Source organism: Botrytis deweyae (genome assembly GCF_014898535.1).
Source record: "Botrytis deweyae strain B1 chromosome Unknown BDEW_006, whole genome shotgun sequence".
Lineage (NCBI taxonomy): Eukaryota > Fungi > Ascomycota > Leotiomycetes > Helotiales > Sclerotiniaceae > Botrytis > Botrytis deweyae.
This window is the reverse complement of record NW_024066213.1, coordinates 444-27951: the sequence shown is the minus strand read 5'-3', so window position 1 is coordinate 27951 and position 27508 is coordinate 444. Positions and strand designations below refer to the sequence as shown.

Genomic DNA, 27508 nt, shown 5'->3' with positions numbered 1-27508 from the left:
ATTGTAAAGGTCGTAAGGCTAAGGAGGCAAATCGTGAATCGTAGAGGTAGTTGTCGTAAAGTAGAGGTAGATATCGTTTGGTACGCCGTTGATATCCTGCCAACGCCGTAAACACATAATCAAATTCAAATTGATGTGAATCCAAATCCCGTCAAGTCCTATCCAGGATTGAGCGAGTACTTGGCGATAATGTTAACAGCGAATGCTCCCAGCAAAATCTTGAAAGATTCTAAACGTCCATCATCTCAGCATCATCTAAGACTTCATCTGCTGGTCCCCAGTTTCCTTCAAAAACAGTGGCACCAGCACGACGCCTATTACTAACCCATTGAAGGCCTGGTGATTCGAGCACTTCATGAATCAAAGGTCGGTCTTGAGGACGTGGTGAGATCATCCATCGAACAAGCTTATCGAGTGTACACTCATGATTAGGATCTCTCATGAATTCTGGGGCTTCTTCAAGTTCGCCTCGTCTAGAAGAACCAAACAAGTTGCTTGGGTCATGGGCGAATGATTTGGAGGATGAAGTGAATCGTTTCCGGCTGGCAGCAATTGGTGAACCAAAGTCAACTTCAAGATCGTCATCGCTGGTCATAGAATCATCGCTAGGGACGATAGGGATACCATTGGCATCACGGGGCATGCTACTTGCTTCACTCCAAGTAAGACTTGGAGCTTCACTCATGTCTCCGGATCTTAGACGTTGCCAAGAAACTCCGTTGTCGGGCAAGTATACGTTGGTAGCGATCTCGAAAATAACCATACCAAGAGCGAAGACATCTGCTGGCTTGTCATATTGCCCAAGGAGAATCTCGGGTCCAATGTATTCACGGTCTCCTTCACCTTCAATTGCATCAGAAGCAGGCCATGAAGTTGCCATGCCAAAATCACCAATCTTCAAGACGCCCTCAAAGGTAATCATGATATTGGCGGGTTTGATATCGAGATGAATGAAGCCAGAATCATGGATATGTTTAAGGCCCTACTAAATGTTAGTTGAATGTGACAAAGTTCGATGGGTGTTTAACTTGCCTGTCCGATCTCAAGTAAAATCTTCCAGATTCTGAAATCATCTACTCTACCCTTTCGACCGTTTTGAGAAAGGAATATATCAAGACTACCTTCTTCACAATACTCCGTTTGAATGTACAAGTAATTCTTCTCTTCCCAGAAATCGACATAATGGATGACATTGTCAGCCTGACCGAGAGCCTTGATAACCTCAACTTCCTTGAGCTTCCTTGATCGATCCTTGAAACCTTGATATGGTTGCTTTGACTTCTTGACAGCAAAGACACGGTCTGGTGTAGGTGTTGGTGGTGTTCTACCAGTCATTGGGGAATCGACCGAATCACCAAACATGAATGTTGAAGCCTTGTGCGCACTCTGGGTGACTTTGTATACTTGAGAAAATTCTCCTGTTCCGATCAACTCGATTTTGTTGAAGCGTGATACGAGGGACTCATCCACATCTCGGGGTGGAAAACTACCAACTGGGGTGGTGCTGGTTTTACCGAAATAATCTCGGCCAGTGGTTGGTGTAGCGGGAGGTGGAGCAACGGGAGCGCTGTTGGCACCTAGGTGAGCATGACCATCTCTATGGTTGGAGATGGAAAGGCTACTGGGATCGGGGAACAACATATTGTCTTGAGGAGTACAAGGCGACAATTTCTCGAGAAAATCTACACGCTCCAATGGACTGGCTGGAGCCACGTGACTAATTTTAGCAAAACCGGGCTTTCTTGAAGGACTCAAAAAGGAAGTAGTAAGAGATTTAGCCATCAACGGCGAAGGAGATTGTAGGCCCCGCAATGCTCGGGACCTGGAAAAGGATGGCACAGAAATGGAAGTACTGAGAGAAAGTCCGGCAGTGACAGGTGTTGGAGATTCGTTCATATCCATGGATGTGTCACTGTCTCCCTCTTCCTGCTCGCCTGGACTCGTAGAGAGGTTCAACTTACTGCTTGATCTTGGTATCTTTCCTAAGCTAAAACCACCCACGGCAGATGTTGAGGCCGGAATCGATCGATGACTCGTGGGACTACCATTTTGGAAATGAGAGAAGCTTGAAGCTTGCTTGGTGGGAGTTGGTGGTAAATCAAAGTCGCTGATTTGGCTGTCGGTCTTGAAGTCTGGGGATCCACCATCATCTCCGTCGATACTCAGGAAGCTACCTCGTCTGGTTAAACCTCTTGGCTGGCCAAAACCACTTCCGAATACGCCGCTGCCTTTTCCGAAGGTACCGATAGCTGGTACTCCATGGGGGTTGAAAGGAGTAGATGGGGTACCAAACGAATGGCGGATTTGTCTAGCCTTTGCGATGGCACTAGTGGGTACGGCAGCTGGGTAAGTGCCGAAAATGTTGTTCGGCTTTTTACATGGGGTATCTGGAACATTCGACTTGGTATTTCCACGAAGCATCTGGACTTCTTCGGGTCTTCTGTTGACCTTTGAAATAAGACCTGTAGACATGAAAGCAGCAGGTAATGGTTTGACGGACTTGAAATTCTTTGGAGTCGAGAAGTCATCAGGGGCATCCAAATTGAATGGTCTTAAAGCTCCAGCGGGTAAAGATTTTGAGAAATCAATCTTGGGTTTTTGGCTACCTCCAAAGTTAACGGGAACATGCTGAACGGGTGAGTCCTCGGCGATGCTCGAGTTGGAGGAGGAAGTTGTCATGGTTCGCGAGAGTGGGTGAGGTTGATGCGTAGGGTGTTGAGTAGGTTGTTGCGATTGATTAATCATATGCATCGAAGCATTTGGAAGGTTACCTTGGTGGCTGAACGGACTATCACGGTTCAGGGGTGCCACAAATTGATCCAATGACAATCTTGGACGATTCTTCTGCTTACTGGGGCTCACAATATCCTGATTCGCAATTGCAAAAGGTTGTTGCTGCGCGGATTGTTGTGCAGCCAAAAGCTGAGCGGCATGTCTTCTGCCCCAAGAAGTCTTCTCGCCATTTCTTTGAAGTAGTGTTGATTTGCGCAAAGAAGAGGAACGTCGAGGAGTAGAGGTGAAAGGGGATGCGGTATTTTCCGAAGTAAGAACTGTGGCCGATAACTCATATTCGTGGTTTAAATCACTGTGGATATCGAATTTTGTAGGAGAAGTTGGTGCTGGTGCCTGTTCAAAGAGATTTGAATCATGACCAAAGCTGGCAGAACCGTGAAGACTTCTGCGCTTTGCGACTGGACTTCCGAGCGTCGCTTGTTCCAGATTCATGACGGGATCGCTGCGCTTCAGTGGACTTGAAGCGGATGCGCAATCACTCGCTCCGTCACTGCCTAATCTCAATATTGCCTGGTTGGCCGGCGCATTTGGGTCCAAGTTCAGATGCATTCTTGGGAGCTTCTCGAGGGCCTTTCTCTCCGCTGGACTGCTGCCTCCAAAATTTTCTTGTCCACCCATGTAACCCAGTGGTGTCGGAGTCGCGTTGCCCGTATCAATTGTTTGGCTCAATGCCCGCTTCATAGGACTTCTGGGGGAGGTTCGTAGGCGGGTAGCCTGTCGAGGAGGGGCAGTCTTGGCTCGGGACGAGGATCGAAGTGCCAATCTTGCGCTTGGAGGAAATGGAACCGCGAGCGGTGATGGAGTGTGAGGTGTAGTTGTACCTGCGAACACCGCAGGGTACGAAGATGCGCGCTTGGATGGTGACACTGGAGATGGCGACAGTGGAGATCCTGGGGATGGACTTGGGGATTTAGTGGCCAGTCGGAACTTGGATGGCGAGCGCGATAAAGAACGTCTTAGCGATCTGACTGCGGAGGTAACATCAACATGGTGCGCATGTGTGGGTGATGGCAAAGTGAGAGTGCCTCCGCCGCTGTTGGAGTACGACATGATGTTTGTTGGAATGTCGCGGCTTGATAATTTAAGATGAGTGATCTTCTTTTTTTGGCGCTGGATTCGGAAATTATCTGTCTTGCGACATTCGTTACAGAAAGTGAATATGTCTTTGGTTTTCGTTCCAATGTGAAATGGCGTCGCGTCGTCTTGTCGCAAACTTTCGATTCTGGAAGGAAAAGGGTTTGAATGAAATGGACCAGTTAATACAGAGTTCTTTTATGTTGCGGGCGGTTTCGAATGCTCGACAGAATAGACTACAAGTTGAGAAAAGAAATAATCTAATCAACAGGTGTTGTCCAAAATGGGGTAGTTTATTGGAAATCGATCGGAATGTAGACTGTACAGGTAATAGAAACAATTCGAGGAATGTTGTAGGAAGAGGATAGTGGTGGCGTGAGAAGAGAGAGAGGAGAGATCTTATGAAACCGAAATCGTAAGTTGGAAGGGCGAAGTTGAGAAGGAGGAGGAGGAGGAGGATGTATATTATAGAAGGTAGTTGCGACGTTGAAATATATTCAGTTGATTGTTGAAATAGAAAAAGAGAAGGAAGTCTTCACGTCATAATTTGAATGTCCTTCTTTCTTTCCCCCTTTGAAGAAGATATCGCGAAATGGAGTGTACAGTGGAAACGACTGTAGATTGTGGACCGTGGACCGTAGACCGTAGACTGTAGACGGTAGGTAGACCGTAAGGAGACCGTAAGTAGACTGGAAGTACTGTACTTGACTTGACTTGACCACTTGACTTGACTTGACTACTTGACTTGACTTGACTTGCAATCAATCGAGTTTTGATGTTTCTGTTGGTTTTCGGAATTTGGCGTTGGTTGACTTAAAGATCAATCAATGAGTGGGCGGGCGGGTAATGACTTGTCGCAACAGTACCTACCCTAATAGGTATTACTAGTACTAGTTCTTGGGTACTAGGTAATAGTGTAGATGTCGAATTTGAAGGTTTCGTCTAGGTAGTATCTTTCTTACTTTCTTGCTCTGTTTTCTGTTTCTCTGGTTTTCTGGTTTTTCTGTCTTTCTCTCTTTCTCTCTTTCTCTCTTTCCAATAGAAAACCAGTTTCTTATTGACCGTGTTGTATGTGGGAGGATATCGAGGGAGATGAAGACGTTGGTTGATATTACTCGAAATGGGAAAGACTTTTAAATGTCGTTTAATTTTTAATTTCGAGATTTCTCACGGGATGAAAGGAATTAATTGAATGTGAAGGGGAATTAGTGAAAAGAATTAAATGTATGTGTGTATTATAATCATGGATTTATTAGTATACCAAGCAGTGAGATTGTATGGTATGGTATGTATGGTATGTGTGATATGTGTGATATGTGTGGTATATGTGGTATGTGTAGTATGTGTGGTATGTAAGATATGGTAGATGTTATAGTAGTAGTGTAGTAGTAGTGTAGTAGTAGTAGTAGTAGTAGTAGTAGTGTAGTACTAGTAGTAGTGTATATGATCGATGAATGAATGGATGCTTGATATTGAACGATGGGGGAAACAAAATGGGGGCGGAGTTCTATTGGGGGGAAAGGGAAAGTTGTTTACTCACGAACGCGTCTTTTTTCATTTTTCTTCTTTTACCCGTTTTTTCGCTTATCCTGGACGCGTTTAAGACCAAAGTTGATAGGGACTGTCCCATTTTCTGCTATCCTCTCTCTAGTCCCGAGGTCACTTGATATTTACCCATCTAGGTAACACTTTCTTACTACTTGATCCCAAGCTCTTCCCATTTTCGTCCCATCTATCGACGATGGAAGTCAGTGTCCCAGTGATCCCTCAGTTCGACGGTGTACAACATATAAACCGTTACCAATCCCCATCCCCAAAGAAGCAAGGAGACACACATCACCCGTCCTCTCCATTCTATTGGGGTTGAGCCGCCAGCATAACATTCTTCCTAGTCTTCCACCTTTTCATGTCGTTTCAAGTTGACTGTACAGCATCAGCATACATAGGTACCCAGTTTCAAAATGAAGTTCATGTTCGTCCTCTCTAGTATGGTATGGTACAGCATGCAATCTGCACAGATGATATCCATACCATCATCCATGCCATACCATCCATGCCATACCATCCATACCGCACCTTACCGATACCGATTGCTGTGTTGTTTATTTATTTTGCTTATCAACAAACTTTAACCAATAAAACGCGTCAAGCACAGATCATATCTCGGTATATCTTCACGTCTTCCGGTCATTCAAATGATTAAAGCAGCAATACATGAGATGAATTGAATCAGCACCAATCAAATTCCTTCTTCTGCTTCTAGTCTTGACTAGAACTTCCTTGTTCCATCCACCATCCATCCACCATCCATCCACCATCCATCCACCATCCATCCACCTGGGCATTCACAGGGCACTCAGATTCACATTCACATTCACATTCATCAACTCTACTCCGCTACTACCCAGTCGCTTGGACCAATTTGACTACTGCAGCCCAAAGCAATCAGTCCTCGATCAAAATGCACACTTGACTGGACCACTGAACAACAATACACTTTCCCACAAACCCCGACCCAGTCGAACCTTTGAACCGTTCAAACTCTGTTGTGAAATCCCCCTCCAAAATTCTAAGAATAAACCATCATTCATCCGATCCCTCCCAACTTAAGCAAACATGACATCCATCCAAGAGGCTATCAATACTTCAACTCTTATTCCCCTCCATGCATACACGCTGTAGAAAGAATTTCCCATCCCTCTCCCGCGCTTCTTCTCGTGCCACGTATATTTTAGACTCCCGACACGCATCACGAGTATTATTGTACTTTTCCCAGAGAGGGTCTTTTTCATGCTCTACTCTGCTAATAAGTCTCCTTTCCATAAATAGTAAATCTGCACGGAAAGAAAGAGATCGTTTGAAACTCATTAGTCTTAGTTCCATTCATCCATCGATGAGCAATTTGCGCATGAATGATCTCGAATGTTTATTTACTTCACTTCCTAATTCAGTCGACGTGTTTGTTATTTACATCAACATAACATCATCATAACATCAACATCAACATCAATCCACATCAAAACAAACAAATCAAATCAAATCTCCTTCCACTATATCGTACACCATACACCGTATACCTAGAACAAGCGATACCTAGGTACCGGTACCTACCCAGATAAAACATCCAACCCTCGAGTCCTATTCGGATTCAAAACGCGATGGAAAAATCATACTATACTATTAATCTCCTGGCCTATCACAATCATAACGCGTATCTCTCACTCCCTCCAATCACTCACAATATAGTACAGCACAGCACAGGATAAAACAAAATAAAATAAAATAAAATAAATAAACCCTACCTACCTACCTACTAGTAGATCCAGAGTACCTACCAACCCTATATATTCCCCATACATAATCCTCCTCCTCCTCCTCAAGAAATCAAATCAAATCAAATCAATGAATAATAATCCCAAAAAATCCCTAGGGAAGGAGGACCGACCTGCCTCTACGGAGTAGTACTGTATGTACCTGTTCCCGCGACGATGAGATGAGATGAGATGGAGTGGCGATAAGGATGAGATGAGATGGAGATGGAGATGGAGATGAGATAGAATAGAATAGGATATTTAGGATATGGATGGAAAAGATATCTCTCCACAATACCTACGATAGTAGGTTGATTATTTAATACTCGATACTCGGGATGAATGAATGAATGGGAATCTTGAGCCACGAATTAGATATACCGTATACCGTACAGGATTCTTTCTATTTTTTTCTATATATTTTTTTTTTCGTGGGAAGAAGGAGGATAGTAGGGAGTGGAGTGTGAGAATTTGATTTTCTACGATAGGTGGTTTGGGGAATAGGATAGATATATAGGGAGTAGATTTCGATTTGAAAGGTTGGGAAAATTATATTTATGTTTATGAATATATCGTAGATGAATACTTGAGTAGCTGGAGGTACCGATAGGTAGGTAAGTAAAATTGGAAAATGTATATATGTATGTATGTGATGATTACTATACTATATATTAGATATGATTTAAATATATAAACTTCATCTTATTCGGAAATTTCTACATACGAAGGAGGTTGTTATTAGAGAGATAGGTAGGTAGGTAGGTAGGTGTATTGATTAAATATGTTTATAGATATAAATTATCATTTATATAAATCACTATTCATACAAATCTCTATCTAAACCCATTAAAACACAACCTACCTAGTACCTAATAACTAATGTACCTAGATATACAAACTTCCTAAACCTTTCCCAGCCATCCGTCCGTCCGTCCCTTACTCCTTCCATCCCGCATTTCTTTATTCCTCCGGAGTATCGTAGGATTTAATTTAGTATAGTAAGTTGAGTTGAGTTGGGTTATAACTTATATACTATACTATACGAAGGTTAACGAAGGTAGGAGTTTGGATTTAGTAGATGAGATAGGCTTATTAGTATTCTGTAAATTGTAATAGATGGTTAATTATCTAGGTACCTAGGTTAAATATCTATTAGTAGGGAGGGAGGGGGAGAGGGGTCTGGTCTTTCGGATGTGGTTGATGGATCTGATGTATAAATTAATGGATGGGAGTCTATTATATCAAATCATCATCGTTAGTTGATTGATTACGATAGCGATTCATTTTGTATAATTTATATAATTAATTTATATAATTAATTTATATAATTAATTTATATACTCAATCAATTTATCAATCTATTAACTAATTAACTAATTAATCAATCAATTAATCTGTTCAAGCTGAAGTGAGTTAGTAAATAAATTAATTAATACCTAATAAGTTCCTAATAAGCTTATTAATTAAGATATCTATTCTATTTATCTATTTATATAGATATTTAATTATTACTTATATTCGGTTAATATTATTATTACTATAGATAAACCTGAATATATAGATATATAATATACAGATATTCTTTTTATACGAGCATTTTTTAGATTTCCTAAAAATTTATATAATGAAATTGATTTAAATGAGTATTTCTTTATATAAGAGTATATGATTTTAATTTTTTAATACTCTTATAAAAATTAATGAGAATAGTCTAAGCTTTAGTTTATTATATAATGAATTTATAAATTTATATAGTATATTTAATGAAAATGAAAAGACTAAAGGTATAAAACGAGGTTAGGGATATAGAATAATATTAAATACTAAGACTGAAATTATATATATAAGTAATCTCTATATATAGGTATTGAGATCTTGAAATTTTTAGGTTCTTATATTTAGGTTTATCTGGGATTTTGAGATTTTAAAGGGGTTAAAATTCGGAGAGGGTTTGTGAAGTAAGTATTGAGCGAGTATTGAGTGAGTATTGAGCGAGCATTGAGTGAGTATTGATTGGGGATTGAGGATATAGGATCAGGAGTAGTGTTAGAAGGAGTTCTAGGTGAGTAGGTAAGAAGGTAGTCTTTCTATATATATTTAACTTGTTTTGTTTTATTCTATTCTATTTTCTCTAGGGGAAAAAAGAGTAGGAAATACTCTCTTCTCATATTAATAAACACCTACTTAGTTATATATATATATATATATAAATATATCTTATAGATTAGAGTAGAAGTCCTCTATACTATTTATATATTCTTCGATACATATCTATCTATCTGTTACTTAGTATCTATCTAGTTTCTAGGTATATATATAAAGTACTTATCTTGTAAAGATAATTATATATATATATATATATATGTGTATATATATTTATACTAAAGATCTCTAGAATGAGTAATAAAGAATGAGAGGGGGGGAACTTGAATTCTTGATTTTTGGAAGAGAGAGAGAGAGATTGTATATTATAAGTTTATACTCTCTGAAGTTGACGATATTATCGAGATCGAGAGGAATGAGAATCTTAATGTAAATTTTGAGATCGATGTATAGTATACTAGAAGGATGAGATATATTATTCATAATTTATAGTTTATAGTTTATTATTCATTAGAATAATGTTTCTCTCTTTTGTAATTTTAATATATCGCTCTATATATCATCTTTATATATATTAATAGCTGAAATCTCTCTTTATCTTTATTATTCGTTCTTTATTTTTTTATTCTATTTTCGGATATTCTAATTCTTTTCATAAAGAACTATTATCTATTATTAGTTATATTATTCCTACTCTTATAAAGAAAGTAGAAACGCATTAGAGTAAATATATATCTCTACTATCGAGTTTTCTGCCCTCGAGTTTCTTTTCTATTTATATGTTATTGTTGTTTTTATAATTATTTACGAGATTTTAAGATTCTGAGAATTTTGAATCCGGAGATTTGAGTAGTGTTTTTGTATTTGATAGGATAGAGAAATAGACGGGATAAATAGATGGATTAATAATATATAGGATTTATAGCATTAGTATTTAGTGCTTATAAGGATAATCAGTCTTCTAATTTCTGAGAGAAAATCAGTATCATTTCTCAACATTTTTAGAGAAGGGGGTTTGATGTGAAAAATCAATTTCTCTATAGTTCTCGCCATCTCTTACGTCTTTATCTTACACGGTTATAACTTCTACTTTCCCTGCATATTCACTACTATATAAACTCTAGGTCTTTGGAATCTAAGATCTATCTTCTGAGAGAAAGGAGTTCTACTGTACTAAAGACCCGACAAGGAATTGGTTTCTGGGATAAGATTTCGGGTGCTGAGTGGTTTTTTAATTTAAAGAAGTTGGGGATCTCATTTGCGGGAGGGATTGAGAAGGAATGATTAAACACGGGTAGAAAGTGTGATTATGGGAATCGGATTCAAAGCGATGGTTTATTGATGATGATGATGAGATATATATGAGAAACGATGATAGGCAGTTAGACAATGACGATAATAAGGTAGTGGAATTCTTCTTGATCATTTTAGACTCGTTTGTCGATAATATAATCTCAACTGGTTATAAATGCTTTTAGTTGAGTTCTCGTTTCGAGCTAAGAATGCGTAGATTTGAAAAATTTCTTCTCAACTTTATATACTTGGTTTCTTCTCTGTTATTGTTTTTCTTCTATAGAGTACGAGTGTACAAGTCATTTTTTCCTTGTTATATTTTCTCTCCTCTATTTTCATTCCGAAAATACACGAATTCTGGAATTAGGCTGTGCTTCGGTTAGGGTTATGAAAGTCTATAACTCTTCGAGCTCTCTGAGATATGTTTAGACTTTACTATAAAAGCTATCAGGAGCTAGAGTTTCTTTAATTATATTTCTTAATGAGATATCATAGTAGCGATTACGTAAGTAGACTAAATCCTTGATAGAGTAACTTTATATCTTATAGAATATATAACTAAGCTTTGTTATTTGAATAGGACGTATAATCTTTATTAAAGTAAATAATACTTTCAAATATATATTTCTATATAATAAGCTATAAGTATAAATACAGACACTGATAATTGAATCGAAAAAAGTAGTAACAATTGAAAGTTGAATAAAAGCAGATTATTAAAACTAATTAAACGTACCCTAAATTCTCTTCTATAAAATAATAATATATAGAATAATATCGATAAGCGAGTTATTATTCCCTCAGACTCTACGAACGTATACGAGGACTTTCTTATCTGATTCTCATGATAGTTAAGATTCTATTGAGTTTCAATAAATGAATCCCTTAAGATAGGAGTAGAAAGAGCGATTCTATCAGAATTCGGTCGTGTAATCTAAGCGAGATTTACACGCAGGTTGTGAAATAGCAGCAACAGCGACTTTGGAGTCTTTACGACCTCGGGAATCAAATATAGCCCTAGAATTCGTTTTGTTGTGACTAGCCCCTTTGTGACTCTCGATCAATGCTTAGCAGCCAATCCCTATTACTCCACTTCCTGGCACGAAAAATTCTAAACGCTGTTTTCAATCGTTTAGAAGTTTTCTTCAGATCACTCGGTATAGTTTTCTGAATCGGCTTCAATTCGATTAAACAAGAGAATAGTTCTTCGCTTTCATATGAGGTTTATCTTAAGGGAGATCAAGTTACTGTCTTGGAGAGCATTTCCACTCAATACTTTTCCATACTAGCGAATATTGTAAATCCTGACCTCCTAGAAGTCGAAGACCTCAAGTTTCAACATGTTCTCGACGCATTCAGTGATACCGAAAAAAAAAGGTTTCCTGAAGTATCGATGGGCAGTGTTGGGCTTTTACCATCAATCCATTTCCAGTCTGAGGTGTAACACTAACCCCATACCCTAATTTGGGGTAAAGAAATCTATGCGAATTTTCATGTAAGTTTCGCATCTAGAGCGCCGACGACAGTATCCCAACAAACACTGGTAAGAATCACTTGAGAGCAGTTGCAACCAATTTGATTTAATGTGTTTGGCCTATTTCAATCGATAAAAGAGCGTATACCAAAGGAATTTTTCCCTTGAAATTTGTTGTGTGTGTGATCCCGACACTATTCATACACTCTTACGTAGCAGCTTGACCTTCAGTGATGGTTTATCCCATAGGATATACGTTTTCTGTTTCTCTGTCCATCATCTACTCTCCTTGCAAAGCTCTATATCAAAATTCCACAACATCCGTGCAAGAATTGATCGCATTTCAAAATAAGGTAGGCTTCAGTTGTTGTCATCAGAATTGTTGTATTTTTCATATGTGATGAGAATGGCGACCAAACTTACTTCTTCCCAAGACAGTTTCTTGGTCCGATGGAGAAGGGTTGAAACGCAGTTTTGTCATCATGCTTATATTTATCTGGAGGAGGCGTACTCCATCGAGCTGGATCAAATGTATCTGGGTCGGCGAAGTTTTTTGCCGCATGATACGCTGCCCAATGATTCACACCAACAGATATCTGAGGTACCGTGTCAATATACAGAAATGGGTAGAACTTCAATATGAATGGCACGTACGTTACCTGGTATGAAAGTACCGTTTATGATCTCTCCCTCCGAGCGTGTACGACGAGGGAGCGTAGATGGTGTTGGGGGGTACATCCGTAAGGCTTCTTCGATGATCGTGTTTATATATGTAAGGTCTCTCACAGATACCATGTTAATATCATTGACAGTCTTGAATTTTTTGCGGACCTCGGATGTCGCTGCCAAAAGCACTTTCGGGTGCTTCAACATGTAGTATGTAGCGCCACACAAAGCTGATGCTGTGGTTTCCGAACCAGCAATGATCATAACTGTTGCTGTTCCCTCTATTTCATCGCGGCTCATGCCATTTTTGTTATTGCCAAGTATCTATTCTTTTAGTCAGACAATTTTTTTCAGGATATGAGATGTTCCTTACATAGCTGATGAAGTCCTTCCGATCTGTGTTCTTCCTTAATCTCGCTTCAAGCTTGTCAATTGTGTAGGCCATATGCCCTTGCTTTTGCTTTTCAACGCCTGGAATTAGATTCATCAGTAGAGCCAGAATGATGCGAAATAGTGGATATGCCTGCGCAAATCTTATCACAACCACGAATTTTAGTCCCACGAGGATTTGTTCTATCCAATAATGATAGCTTCCAGATTTCGATGTTCCAAATGCCTCTCCTAAGCACAAGTCTCCGATAATGTCAAATGTAAAAAAGTTGTACCAATCACGTAGATCTATATAACTAGCAGCTGACCCATCTATTTTCTCCTGGAGTTTTTCGATGAGCTGTTCAAAATATGTTGTCATTAGTGATTCTTGCTCACGCAGCGCCACATCAGAGAATGCGTGCGCTAAAGTGCGCCGCATGCGAGAATGATCTGTAGCATTCACAACTACAGGTCATTAGTCTTCTGAAAAATGCACCAGGAAGAGTAGAATTTACAAACCTATGATATTGCTTTTGCCAGCATGATCAAGATGCCATTTCTCATCACGTCCAACTTCACGCCGACCGTCACGCAGGCCATAGATATCTGAATGAATCCGTGAGACTAGGTTCTCCTTTTTGATAATTCATGTGTAAACGGTTAGAATATTTCTTACCGCGCCATGACTGTGCTGTGTCAAAAGACAGTGCTTCTGGAGTGACCCGTACAATATCTCCGTATCTATCATGGAGATCTTTTATCTCTTCAACAGCCGTACCACGTGCCAAACTCAACAATTCTGGAAAGTAAAAGGCAGCACGAAGCCTTGGTCCGCGGAACTTGGCGAGTGGGTGTAGAGTGACATTGTAAGCTGCGCGCAGAATTGAGAATATGATGTACTAAGATGTACCAGGGTTAATTAAAGTGTTGGAATCGCTGCTGGCGTCTTACATCTGAGAAAAACCATCATTCACCATATAGATAGCAATGTCTGCTGCAAACCCAAAGTATACTGCATAACGAAACTTTTTAGTGGTCCCAAAGATTCGCAGCTAAAGAAAAAGAATGGGAATTCTTGAGAATAAGAATGCGAAGGCAACAATGTTGTTCTGCGCATATCGTTTCTGTGCAAGACGTAAGTCGAAGACAAAAGTAATGGTATGATAGAAGTGACGAATACCTTCCAATAAGTTAAACTAAAACATATGACTGGAACGTCCCACATATGTCTTGATACCCAGGCCACTGAAGTTTGTTTAGCAAAGATCAAGCTATGTCTTTTGAATGGGTCAAATTACAGTCAATAATGAATGATGCGTAGGCAATTGATAAGCTCTAACCAGCAGTATTAGTCAAGAGATTGATAGACACTGTACTGAGGTAGAGTTGACTTACTGTTGCTAAAATACAGAAGTCTATTCGTGATTAGCAGCTACCTTACACTTGAGACATTCTACTCACAATCTTCTGCGCCTGCAGAGCGCTTCACAAAGAAGTTTGCATACAAACGCAAGCCAACGAATGCTGCAGTAAGAACCAAAAAGATGACTGATACTGCTATGCTTGACCCTCTGAGAAGGTGGATCGATTAGGTTAACAACCTCTCCAGGTGGTGGGGGCTCCGATAGCATCGTGGCCGTGATAGCGGCAATAGCAGCGGCTTGGGCAGAACTTGCCGCGGAACTTAAAGATGTTGTTGCGGACATGGCTAAGTAAAGATGTAATCAACGTAGAAGATTCAGAGAAATATCTGGTCTTGAAGAGATGCAAACATACGAGAAACATTCACTATTTATGGGACTTAAGTTGTCCTACTATTCAAAAACAGCAACGTCGTCAAACTTCGCCATACTATTGCACAGCAATACTTTGATGAACCCCCAAAATACTACGCCTCTTGAGTGAAAATAGAATTTGCAAGTTCTCACTTTACACCTACACTAGAAGTTGTATTGAAATTGGGCTAAAGTCGCTTTTAGTTTCAATTAAGCAGAACATCTGTTTAATATGTGAAAGAAAATAAGCTATAATTACACGATGGCTTGCATCTTTGATTAGAAAGTTAAGTTCTATGAGGTACTTCAGTATATTTGACCCCCGCATATCTATACAAGTGCTACCTTCAGCATTGGGTGTGATCCATGAATTCTTTGGAGGTAGGTGAGATAGAGATTTTGATGTGTAGATGAAGCTATATGAGTGGCGGAAATTAAACGAGCGGTTGTATCAGATGTTTAAGATAGGATCGATATCAAACCTTATCTCGTTCTTCAACGGGCATCACATATCTTGAAAACATGTTTTTTATGCAGTCATACATTTCTGTAGGGATAGAATGAACTTCTATAAGCAAAGGTGATTGAAAGGAATTAAGAGTCCTAGTCGGCTCTCATAAGCGGCCGACTGGTTTCTAGTCAGGGAAGGAAGTGTTTCTGGAAAGTTAATTTTCTCGGCCAACAAAAATCCATATAATCTGATTAGTTTCGAAGCTATTATAGAACTTCTGATATTCTTAGATTGCTCTAATCTTGTTGAATCGAAATATATATTTGGTTTTAAAATCTTATTAAGATTGATAGTTTTGTATTAAAACAAAAGATTTCATATACTAAATTATTATTCTGATGTATTCCTTACCAAGAACACTAGCGAGAACATTCGCTTTCCGGGGACACTTGCCTTCTCTGATCAGAAACTAGTCGGCCCGCTTATAAGAGCCGACTATTAGTTCGCGAAATTAATTAGCGTATCGCTTGTGATTATAAATAATAGAAGTTATCATATTTGTACAAAACGACGGAAATAGTGCATGGTATTAATAAAATGATTACGCTGATTTGATTGGCTGCCCGAACATCGATTCTAGATGCTATTTTTGAGCAATAAAATGGTGTTACACTTCTCTGATCGCTCTGGATGGTTTAAGACATGGGTGGAAGTGGGGCAATTTGAACCTTCTGACCATCAGGATGGAAGAAAAACGCGAAACCGACAATTCGCTCCCTTCCAAAATTCTATATCAAATAATTCTGTCTAACTATGTATTTAGTTAACTGTATTGATATTTAATAGAATCGGGACTTGGTTTCAATTTTAGTTAATCCAAGATGTGTTCCAAATTGCTATTTGATTCTGGAATAGATGGATTTCTAAACGAGGGGTCATTTTGGTGAGTTTGGTGCCCTGGGCTTTCTCTCCTGAGAGAGCTTTACTAACATTTGGTCTTACTTTATTTCCCCACTTCCTAACCCTATCCCTTCCCATTCCCACAATGCGATGCAACGTCTACGCCGCAGTTAGTGTTTACTAGTGCGTAAATTTGTTAGGGGCCGGGGTGATGTGTAAAGTTGGGCACGGTTGGGGAATTTCACAAGCACACATAGGCTTCAAGAATCAGATACCCGGCGCAATTGTTACTTTTATGGAATAGTTCACTAGGTAAGCAACATAATGTAGAAAATGAGAGGGGCCACGGAACATGCTTCAAGACTATCATCACTCTACTGTATATCCACATGAATGGCAATGCACAATCTTCCAACGGTGACCAAATGTTGACGAGAAGATTTTTTTTTACCAACTAGCCTCTCTACGTCCTCCTCACGCCAATGCTGCCGATTAGCAGTGTAGGCAATAGTATTTCCCGTAATCCGTATACGGGTTAGATAGTGGTGTGTATAGAGTTTTTTTCGAAATATATACGTATGTAGTATGGAATTCGATATTATTGAAAGTATTCAATATTATTTAGTTATTCAATACTATTAGCAATATACTGAAATACTGGAATCCAATATAAAATATTCATTCCTATCCTAATTAAACTAGAAAAAGGGATTTCTATTCATATTAAGTAATAAAATTCCATTCCTTATTTCAAATTGAATGGGAATCCCTTATTTCTAACCTAATTTGAATAAGGAATATATATTTTATATTGGATTCCAGTATTTCAGTATATTGCTAGTATTCTTTAGGCATATGAATATATACGAGAGTGATATAACCTCCTTTCTATACGTACTAGCTGTAATATCAATATGCTAATACGCGCCACAGTTTCACTGTAGTATACTATTGCCTACACTGCCGATTAGGGGTGCGTTCAGGTCGTTTTTTTCTTCTAATTATTTGATAACTCATTCTTAGTAAAATAATTTATTAAACAATCGAAATAATTGAAAAAAATAAAAAGTTTGTTTAAAATGAAATTATTTCGATTAATTAAATAATAATTGAATTATAATTTATTTAATTATTTAACAAATAGTTTTTTAACAATTGATTTTACCATTTCGAGTACTTGATAAACTTATCATCAGATTTTATTTGATCTTATTTAGTAAATGATTTATATCTACTCATTCAAATAAAACGATCCGAATACGTTCTAAATCCGATTGGGATTTTGGAAATGAATTGCTTATTTGATTGATGGCTTGACTAATAAGACAATCAAGTCAAAGCGTTTTCATTCTCTAGAACTGTATGTCGTTACTCTTAATTTAGAAAGAGACTAGTCTCTTCTTATCCACTTCGAGTCATGTTGCACATCCGATTATAGACTCTTCAAGATATTTCAATTCGAGTTCGCCCAAATTTCCTCAAGACTCTTCATTGCAAATTACATTCTCCTCATCAACCGGTTACAAATCGCAACCAAATTTATGTCTTCAATTCTTTCCACAATTGTACAAGGTCTCGAAGGAGAAGTCTTTGAGCTTGATAGTGATGGTTATGACGCTTCTTTGAAATCTTATTTTACTCTCCAGGAGGCACAGCCGAAACCATCTTACATCATCGCCCCTAAATCTGCTCAAGATGTCGCCCAGGTTCTAAAGTCTTTGAGAACCATAAATTCTGCGTCTGATATTGCTACAAAATTGGCTGTTAGAGGAGGCGGTCATAGCCCGTTTGCAGGCAGCGCTAATATTGACAATGGTATCACAATTGACCTGCGAAAAATTAACACCGTTGAAGTAAATGAAAGTAAGGATATTGTCTCAGTCGGAGGAGGTGCTATCTGGGGTCAAGTATATGACAAGCTTGATGCTTTGGGGTTGTCTGTAGTTGGGGGCCATGTCTATGATGTAGGGGTTGGAGGATTTACTCTTGGAGGTACGTATCGTCGTTCCTTTTTTCTTGCTTTAAAATGCTTGTGTACTGACACAAATCGCAGGAGGCTTCTCTTCTTCTTCGCCAAGGTATGGCATGTGCTGCGATATGGTTGAAAACTTCGAGGTAGTTCTTGCAGATGGTCACATCATCAATGCCAATGCCAATGCGAATTCAGACCTCTGGACTGCACTCAAGGGAGGAAGCAATAACTTTGGAATTGTAACCCGATTCGACATGAGAACTTTTTCACAAGGCAAACAATGGGCCGGGATAGTCGTATACCCAATCTCCACCTTAGATGATAACTTCAGGGCACTCAATAGTATGAAAAACGATTGGGATCCATATGCGTCGATGAAGCTGAGTATCACATTTTCACCTCAAACGAAATTCACTATTGCATCAAACTTTGAATACACCAAAGAAGACAGCGATCCAGCCGTATTCAAACCTTTCATGGATATCAAGCCTCAATACAGAAATACAATGAAGATCTCGACCCTCGGGGAAACTGCCCGAGACATCCAGAAAATGCAAACCAAGGGAGTTCGTCAGATCTTTGCTACTACTTCCTTCCAATTTTCTGTTGCTCACTTACAGGACGTGTACACTCTCTTCAAAAGTGCGGCTACCTCTGTGGAGGATGTCAAAGGTATGCGATGGACGCTGACATATTGGCGTCTCCACAACTCAATTACTACCAAATCGATGGCATCTGGAGGCAACTCAACAGGTCTTGATACTTCGCAGGGCTCCCTTGTTCTGTGCATATTGACCTACTCGTGGGAAGATAAATCTGACGATGAACGTATAGATGGAACGGCTAGAAGATTTATCGAGGAAGTTGACGAGTCCAGTAAGATTGCAGGGTTGTTCAATCGCTACAAGTATGTCAATTACTCGGCGGGCTATCAGGATCCGATCAGTGGATATGGTGATGATATGAAGAGTAGTTTGCAAGCAGTGAGCAAGAAGTATGATCCCGAGGGCTTTTTCCAGACTGGTGTCCCAGGTGGCTTCAAGATATCACGTTAGAGAGTGTTGGTAAATAGGACAGGTAGACCGTAGTGGCTATTCGATTTCTTTATTTTAATTTTAGAAAAGAGCTTATCTTTACTTTGAGTAGCATGATGGGTTTTTCCCCGAGTTCTGACATGTGTACCGTAGCTGTTCCTTCAAATTGAGGGTCTTTTGTGACAAAGCCTAGCGTGACTAATTCCTTACGGCTCCGGCATGGAACAATGTTCTCTCAACAAAATATCGAGCTCTTTTTGAGCTGTTACGTTTCATCGAAGTAAAGAGGAAGAATTTTAACTCTGAAAAAGCATGCACGAAGTATTTTAATTAAATTATAAGCTTGCATTTAACTCTTATAAGTCGAAACGTTCGACGAGAGGCTTCAAATCTCGCGTGTTCTTCCATCAATGTGGCCACAACCTTAGAACGTGCCACCAAAATTTTCCTTATCGCTCAAGACACAAACGTAACTGACCAGACTTTAAGTTGGCTTATCATCAATATGAACTGACCGAGATGTGATGCGAAAAAATAAGTCTTTTTGCTGAAACACACCATGACACCTGCTATCCCAAGGGCGGGTTGGATTCACGATTATAATATCCCACCGCCGGAAAACCTCAGCAAAGAGTTTGTGCATCATCATCATTGCCAAATTTATACCCAGACAGCGCGTGGTACCCATGTTGAAAAGTAGCTCATGCACTCGTTCCATTTGACGAAGCTGTGGTTGTGTACTCTCTAACCACCGCTCTGGTCTAAACATATCTGCGTCAATCCCAAAGGTTGCTTCGTGTCTTAGTAGCCCCTTATATTCACTCCGATGTCAACTCCGCTTGGAACATGTATTCCCCCAAGTAGATCACCCTCCGGTGGAGTTACACGCTGACGCAGTGCGGTGACTGGCGGGAAGAGTCTTAATCCTTCTTTAATACAAACGTGAAGATATGGAAGGTTTCTGGCTGTTGCATATGATGCAAGTTCCGATTGAGATTGATTTTTGTACGCAGCACAAATTCTGAGATTAGACGTGTGTACACGGGTGGTGATGTGATGATGTAAAGAAGGACACTCAATTTAATAACGTATTTCCAAAACCTTAAATTCCAATGCTTTATTAAAAACATCTAAATATTAGATTTTCTAATTTCAATTTATAATATCTTTATTAATCGAATTCAATTCAATTGAAAACTTGATCAAATAATAGAGAATAATGAATTATATTATTCATATAATTTTTGATTATTTCAAATCATTATAAATCGAATTGGAAATTTTAAAGCAAAAGTTTGAAAACAGTTTGAAAATATGTTAATTTTCAATTTCAAAATCGAATTTATATTCTAATTACCTTTAATTTTACAATTATTCCTTTAATATATTTATAAAACTATATATTAATTCTTTTAATTGAGATATTAATTATTTTAAAGAGTTTATTCAGTTTAAAGATATATTGATAAGTTTAGAAGTGATTGAAATTAAATTTCAAAATTGATAAGGTAAGAGTTCTGGAACCTACTTACCGCACCCCTGTAACAAATGTAACAAAATCCCTATAAAATCTATGTTTTTTTATATAAATTAAAATACTTTATGATTAATTCAATTATCGATATTCAATTATAAAAACTTTTTAGTGAATAATGCAAATCATTTCTTTTATATAAAAATTTCTAGTTTATTTTTAAATATTTTTGTTGAAAAGTTATATAGGCTTTTAATTGAAAAAGTTCAGAATTTTTAACTTGTAATACTTTTCTCATACAAAATAAGCGATTTTTTCGAAAATTTTCTAATTTTTAACTTTAACCCTTTACAAATACTATTATAAAAATATTTAAAAATAAATAATTTTTTTTTGGATACTTTAAGTAATTCTGAATCTTTTTATAATACTATATTCAATTTTATTCTATATATTGTAAAAGAGTAGAAGGTGGTAGGGTCGTAAAGTAGTCCTTCGTAGATACTACAGATAAGTCACTGAGACATAGCGCCTTTAACGAAGAAGAGGAGGAATAGGCTCTACATAGCGTATTACAAAGCATACAAGAAGGTGGGTGGGAACTGATACTTTCTTTAAACTACACAAAGGAGACCTATAAATACTAGCTACAGAAAGAGGTCACGTGACCAGTACCAAGTTTCGCTCACAATATCTATAAATAAACCAGGATATGAAAAACTAAATAATCGTATATTTTAGCCGGAAAAGCATTACATGTGCGGTAAGTAGGTTCCAGAACTCTTACAAAAAATCGCTTATTTTTTTAGAAACACATTATTAAATTAAGTGTAGCTGTGGCAGTCGTATCGGATCCTGCGAAACTGAGAATTGTTAGCAACGCTTATCATAAGCGATTGGCATATGACTTACAGTGCTATGACCATTTAGGTCTCGGCTTGAGAACGATCCATTCCTCGATCTAGCCAGGCTGCTAGTAAGTCTTTGCGGGGCACGAAATCGGACATGTAACAAGCATCGATAGTAGTCCGAGTAAGCTTTATATCCTTAGTGGGAATCCTGATCGCAAAGATAAGAATTTAAATAGGTACGACTTACTCCCAGAATCTTTCCAACGCCAGATTTGTCTTTCGCTGATGGCAATACTTGATTGAGGAAAAGAACTCCGGAGATGAATCTGAGAATGCTACCAAATTCTGCCAGAACCCCAATCTGTTCCACTATTGGAAGTCTCTCATCGAGAGTTTTTTGAAAGTCGTAGCGGTCACTGTGGTTCGCGATAAAGCCAAACCCATGCCCGAAGCATAGCTGGCAGATGAGATCAAAATCGAGCCATTGGATGCTTCGTGCAATGTCAAATGGCTTTATGACTTCATGGCTTGGGAGGTTGATATGGAGTTATGTTCTATGTATGCGATCCACTCTCTCATATTGTTGTCTATGGTAGCTTCCAGTCCCTCAATATCCTTGCCATCATACTACTCAAGATCTAATCAGTCATTTCCTCATATAGTATTAGGGCACAGCTGTTTGCCGAACACCAAAATCACACCAAAACTCATATAAATTATCTATATATTTTTCAATAATAGTATAGATTTTATCTGATAAATTTCATATAATTCTACTCATTTTGAATTAAAATTTGATAAAAATTATATAGTTTTTTTTCAAGGTTTTTATTTATTATAAAACCTATAAAGAAAATTAATATAATTTGAAAACATTGAAACATACTAGTAAAATAAGCGAAAATCAAAAACTTTTTTTTATTTAAATTCAATTTTTTAAATTAAAATATTCTTATGTTTTAAAATCAAGAGAATTATATATTCTGAATATTTTATTTATATTTATATAAATAGAGCAAAATGATCATTTTTGGTGTGATTTTTGAAACCGACGAACAGCTGTGCGCGGTTGCTGTAAAATTTTGGCAGAAGGTTTCTTACACCACTTGCCATCTGGTATCGTAGCGCATTGTGTTTGCTTCTGTCACGCTCGGTGATCAAAATTGCACGATGAGAATCAATCCTCAGACAATCGAACCATGAACCTCGTTCGTAATTCGAGCGAACCCAAGGACTTTCCGCCAGGTATCTGGGTCGCTCGTTACAAGAAGATTGGGCCCAATCCTAGCAATTGAGCCTGTCGCATCACTAAATATCAGAACCTAATCCTGACACATGTCACTTGAAATGATGTCTGTTCTTTCTAAAATTAACATATGCTTCAAGCCAAGCTGTATAAATTTTTTGTGACTTCATTGAGCTAGCTACCAGGAATATCTCCCTTGACTCTAAAGTAGTAGAAAACGATGCTATACCCAAGTTCAGATCATCATGAGGTAAATCATTATATCTAACTTCAGGTGTCTTGATTGCAAGAAGCATAGCTAACCAGTTGAATAATCTCTCATTTGTAGCTAAAACGAGTTTATACACAAAGCCCTTGTTGGTAACCTCCTTCACTTAGCAATTTACACATTATATCGCGAGATTCAATGTCACTAACTCGCGGAAATATCTTGTAGAGGCAATCTCTGTGATACAGATGTGGGAGTCTATTATCCCTAGGACCTAGGAGCGTACTGTTGAGGTGGCCGGATGAACGTATAGAAGCTTCTTGTGAATGATTTGTCGGAGCTTATGCCGACGTGTGGGAGCAACAGCGAAATTCAGGCTCATCACATTAAATCCCAAGCTCAACTTTCAAATCTTCATATATCTTCAATCACGCAGCACGCAAGTTCGTCACCTATCCTTTATTCATTTCAGCAAAGTTCTAACTCATGGTTATCTAGTAAAACCCAGTCACTTGCAATCATGAATGGATATGAAAATTTCGTTGTGCTCAATATCAAAAATACTACTGGGCCGGACAATAGTATCAAAATCATGAACGGAAATCTAAAATAGTAATGAACTCCCACAACCCCTCCTGATTTTACACGTCACTGTCAAAGTTTCTCATGGCTCATTGTCTCTCTCAAAACAATGTTCACTGCTAGCGGAAAATTCCACGACAACGAGGACAAAAACTATGATATTCAACCGCATTATATGAACAACATTACTGCCCCGCCCCATTGCGAGGTCGGAATTTCCGCCTGTGGAAAATTAGGTTCGATGGATGGTACAGAAGGCTTTATCGAACTCTATGATGGACAAACCAAGATCTTTAAATTGTTTTGGAGTGATCCTTTCGTCGGGGGCAATGACTTCCAAATTCAGGATCATGAGATTGACGGGAGATATCATATAGATGTTCACCCTTGGAACCATGATGATGGAGCTTTGGGGAGAGTGAATGTGGAGGTTTTTAAGAGAGGTTAATGTGGGTTTGATTGCTGAAGGAGGCGCAGGAAATATGTTGTGTTGTGCGAAGAATTTCAAGAGCTTGATTATCCAGTAGGTAGACTTATCTTATACTGGAAAGCACTCCAATACTATCTTAAGATCAGTAAAATCATGGAAAACTTGTGATGCAACGCTTGTGATACTATTAAAAGACAGAGAACAGAATAGACTAGGGATAACCCTCGATATTCTTTTCAGTTTCTTACCCTATAAACATCAAATACTTAAGAGAGAATACTGGTATCGAACCCTGATGGCAATCATTATTTCCGTTTCATCCCTCCTCTTTAGCCCAGACCTATTAACCTCACCTCTCCAACACAATTTCCCCATCCAAAACTTTACAAGGCCAATCCATAGTCCACCGAAACTTCTCCGGCATCAATCCCCTCATACCCCTCACATCCCTCTCCACAACTTCATATTCACCTCCGCCATTAACCCACCACGTATCATCCAATCCCTTCAACAAAACCAACCCTCTCGCCCATAATGCCATTGCCAAAGGATCATGATGTTCAAGTAATACACGAAAATCCAACTGAAATCTAGCCGGCATAACCGTAACCATACGTCTCAGAATCTGCGCACTCGTACCGGAGAAAAATGCTCGGTAGTGAAATAGTACTGATTCTTTCGCTTCCAGATAGACACTTTGAATAGTTTCGGATTCCGTGGATATGGAAAATGCATTTACCAAGTGATCGAGATCTTCTTCTATTCTCCTCATTCGGAATTTTGCAATTCTAGATAGCTCATCTTGCGATAAAACGCTAGGCAAGCTTTCAAATTTATACGGAGCATATCCCAATCGATCCAGTAACCTTCTCTTCTGCTTAAACACTACATTCACACCCTCCAACATCCTGATCGCTTGAACCGGTATCTCATACTCTTCATCTTTCTGTTTCTGACGCGAAAGCAACCAATAAACATGACACAACAAAATCGCCGAAAGCCAAAGCTGTTCTGAGAGTTCTTCGCCTTCTGAAAGCGCTTGCCGATGATTCACAAGTGTACGATCGAGATAGCGTCTTAATGCAATACTTAGAAGAGAATCATGGGGTGTATATGTATGCAGATGGAGTGCCGAGAGCGCGAGCATGGGATTGAGCACGATTTCGGAATCGAAAGAGAGCTGCGGAATGGTGTGTTGCCATGCGCGCGCTGGAGCGCCTAGGCAGGCGGGCATGAGATTACTCACTATTGTACTGTAATGGTACATTAAGCGGAGTTCTAGAGATCGCCATGGGCTTGTTGTATCTGCTAGGGTGTTTGGGTGTGTTTCGAGGCTAGAACTAGGTGCAGGTATAATGGACGTTGAAAAACGCTGCACTGCTGACTTCTTGGACTTCTGGGAGCCCGTACTCCAATCACATTGGAAAATGTTGATATATCGTCGTCGACAATTGGAACAGATGGGCTTTATTTCATCGCACTAGAAATCATCTTAGCAAATATTTTAGCATTGATTTATTAAGCTACCTTCACTTTACGAACTCTACAGTCACGACACCCAGAGTGAGATTTCCTTAGCAAAGGGACTCCGGGTTGCCGTAGAACAGGAGTACTAACAGATTCCATCAAAGTTATGAATTGGAGTCATTATCTATCGATTACTCCTGAGATACACTAGAAAACGAAGATGCGAAGATGCGAAGATGCGAGCTTCCGATAACTAATAGTCGTGAAGATGGATTGGTAAGTAGAATGACCGATCCACTTTCGTGATCTGTAAGCACTAAATAACCAGGTGCAGTTACAAACAGCCAATCATGTTTGAAAGCGAACAAGCGAGTAGCTTCACGCTAGACTATTTCTGGAATTAGAACACCAACTCAGGATTGGAAGGAGGCTAGAGCCTAGAGGGCATGGTTGTGTCTAGTTACTTACACATCTATAAGAGCACGAAAAGCATCTGTAATATTGAACACCATCACCAAATCCCGTAAACTTCCTTCAAAACAATTATTTCGAGAACTTATCTTCCAAAAAACACACACCTCAAACACAATGTCCAAAATCCTCGCAGTCTTTGGAGCCACCGGTCAACAAGGAAGCTCCATCATTCACCACGTACTAAACGACCCATCCCTATCTCAACAATACACCATCCGAGGCATAACTCGCAACACCACCTCCCCTGCATCCCAAAAGCTCGCCGAGAAAATCTCCCTCATTCACGGCGACATCACCGATCCCCATTCGCTCCGCGCAGCATTAGCAAACGTACATACCGTATTCATCATGACTCTTCCCGATTTCAGTCCCAACGCAGTAGAAATCGAATACCACAACGGTAAAACCATTGTCGACGTAGCTATCGAGATGGGAGTGCAATATATAATTTTCAGCACCTTACCTCACATATCTTCACTCTCCAAAGGTAAATACACCAAAGTCACCGCTTTTGATGCAAAAGCCAAGATCGAGCAGTACATCCGGAGTCTTGCGATCAAAAGTTCTTTCATTTCGCTCGGTTCCTTTATGCAGAATTTTCAAGCGCAAGACTTTCTGGCTCCGCGAGCAGCGGCGGATGGGACATGGGTTTTGTCTCGACATGGTAGTTTGAAAATGCCGTTTCCGCTACTCGATGCGATGGGTGATGCGGGGAAATTCGTGGGTGCGATTCTCGCGGAGCCAGATAAGTATCAGGGGAAAACTTTCTGTGCCGCGGTGACAATTTACACAATGGAGGAAATTGTCGCAGCATTGTCGAAATCGAGTGGGAAAATTATCGTTTATAAACAAGTCAGCGAGGATGCTTTTAAGAGTAGTATGTCTTTTGCGGCGGAGATGTTTGCCGAGTATTTTAGCTTCTGTGAGGAATTTGGATATTGGGGTCCGGGATCTGAGGAGAAAGTTGTGTGGGCTGTGGAGAATGCGCGTGGTAAATTGACAACGTTAGAGGAGTATTTGGAAGTACATCCTTATCAACTTGAATGATGATATTGTTGATCAATCAATAACCTATACCATATTCAGTGGATTGTTTGTAGGAGCACGAATAGTAACAATAGCCATCGCATACAATGACTCTTTCTGAAAACTCATCACTGTATTCACGATACAAAAAACCCCTTTATATTTCCAACTATACAAATTGCACTAAGATCTAATCCTCCCAACTATTATCCTGGTCCCCTATCCCCAAACTCTCAAACCAAATCTCCAAATACAACATAATTCGACTTTTCTTCTCACTCGCATATACACATCATATCACCTCGCCCTCTTCCCAAACACCCCCCAGCAACAATATCGCACTGAATAACACAAAAATACACCTTTTGCTCAACCCATCATAAGCTAAATCAACCATGAAACCCATCAGACACATAAACAAGAGTATCTTCATTCCACTCAAAAACTCCAATCATCGACTTTCTATATAAATCACTAATCCAATGTTCGAGCTAAAGATTCCGCATTCTACAAGTACCAGAAAGATTGATTA

At 39.1% G+C, this 27508-nt stretch overlaps 7 protein-coding genes across 7 annotated transcripts; 3 read left to right on the top strand and 4 right to left on the bottom strand.

Moving 5' to 3' along the window:
* Positions 1-229: 229 nt before the first annotated feature.
* EAE98_003223 (uncharacterized protein) lies at positions 230-3843 on the bottom strand (the record flags this gene model as incomplete). The annotated part of the gene is made up of 2 exons (XM_038950843.1): positions 230-982; positions 1033-3843. The coding sequence occupies 2 exons, from the start codon at positions 3841-3843 to the stop codon at positions 230-232; spliced, it is 3564 nt and encodes a 1187-aa protein (XP_038812307.1).
* Positions 3844-12324: 8481 nt separating this feature from the next.
* On the bottom strand, positions 12325-14792 carry EAE98_003222 (uncharacterized protein; the record flags this gene model as incomplete). The annotated part of the gene is made up of 8 exons (XM_038950842.1): positions 12325-12406; positions 12472-12644; positions 12703-13038; positions 13088-13551; positions 13606-13710; positions 13763-13985; positions 14061-14138; positions 14592-14792. The coding sequence occupies 8 exons, from the start codon at positions 14790-14792 to the stop codon at positions 12325-12327; spliced, it is 1662 nt and encodes a 553-aa protein (XP_038812306.1).
* Positions 14793-17753: 2961 nt separating this feature from the next.
* Positions 17754-19239, top strand: EAE98_003221 (uncharacterized protein; the record flags this gene model as incomplete). The annotated part of the gene is made up of 2 exons (XM_038950841.1): positions 17754-18204; positions 18266-19239. The coding sequence occupies 2 exons, from the start codon at positions 17754-17756 to the stop codon at positions 19237-19239; spliced, it is 1425 nt and encodes a 474-aa protein (XP_038812305.1).
* A 463-nt stretch (positions 19240-19702) lies between these two features.
* EAE98_003220 (uncharacterized protein) lies at positions 19703-20192 on the bottom strand (the record flags this gene model as incomplete). Its single annotated transcript, XM_038950840.1, is given in 3 exon segments — positions 19703-20029; positions 20041-20137; positions 20161-20192. The coding sequence occupies 3 exon segments, from the start codon at positions 20190-20192 to the stop codon at positions 19703-19705; spliced, it is 456 nt and encodes a 151-aa protein (XP_038812304.1).
* A 3496-nt stretch (positions 20193-23688) lies between these two features.
* EAE98_003219 (uncharacterized protein) lies at positions 23689-24027 on the top strand (the record flags this gene model as incomplete). Its single annotated transcript, XM_038950839.1, has 1 exon — positions 23689-24027. One exon carries the CDS (start codon positions 23689-23691, stop codon positions 24025-24027), a length of 339 nt encoding a protein of 112 aa, XP_038812303.1.
* A 331-nt stretch (positions 24028-24358) lies between these two features.
* EAE98_003218 (uncharacterized protein) lies at positions 24359-25635 on the bottom strand (the record flags this gene model as incomplete). Its single annotated transcript, XM_038950838.1, has 2 exons — positions 24359-25489; positions 25537-25635. 2 exons carry the CDS (start codon positions 25633-25635, stop codon positions 24359-24361), a joined length of 1230 nt encoding a protein of 409 aa, XP_038812302.1.
* A 429-nt stretch (positions 25636-26064) lies between these two features.
* On the top strand, positions 26065-26997 carry EAE98_003217 (uncharacterized protein; the record flags this gene model as incomplete). The annotated part of the gene is made up of 1 exon (XM_038950837.1): positions 26065-26997. The coding sequence occupies one exon, from the start codon at positions 26065-26067 to the stop codon at positions 26995-26997; it is 933 nt and encodes a 310-aa protein (XP_038812301.1).
* Between the last annotated feature and the right edge of the window lie 511 nt (positions 26998-27508).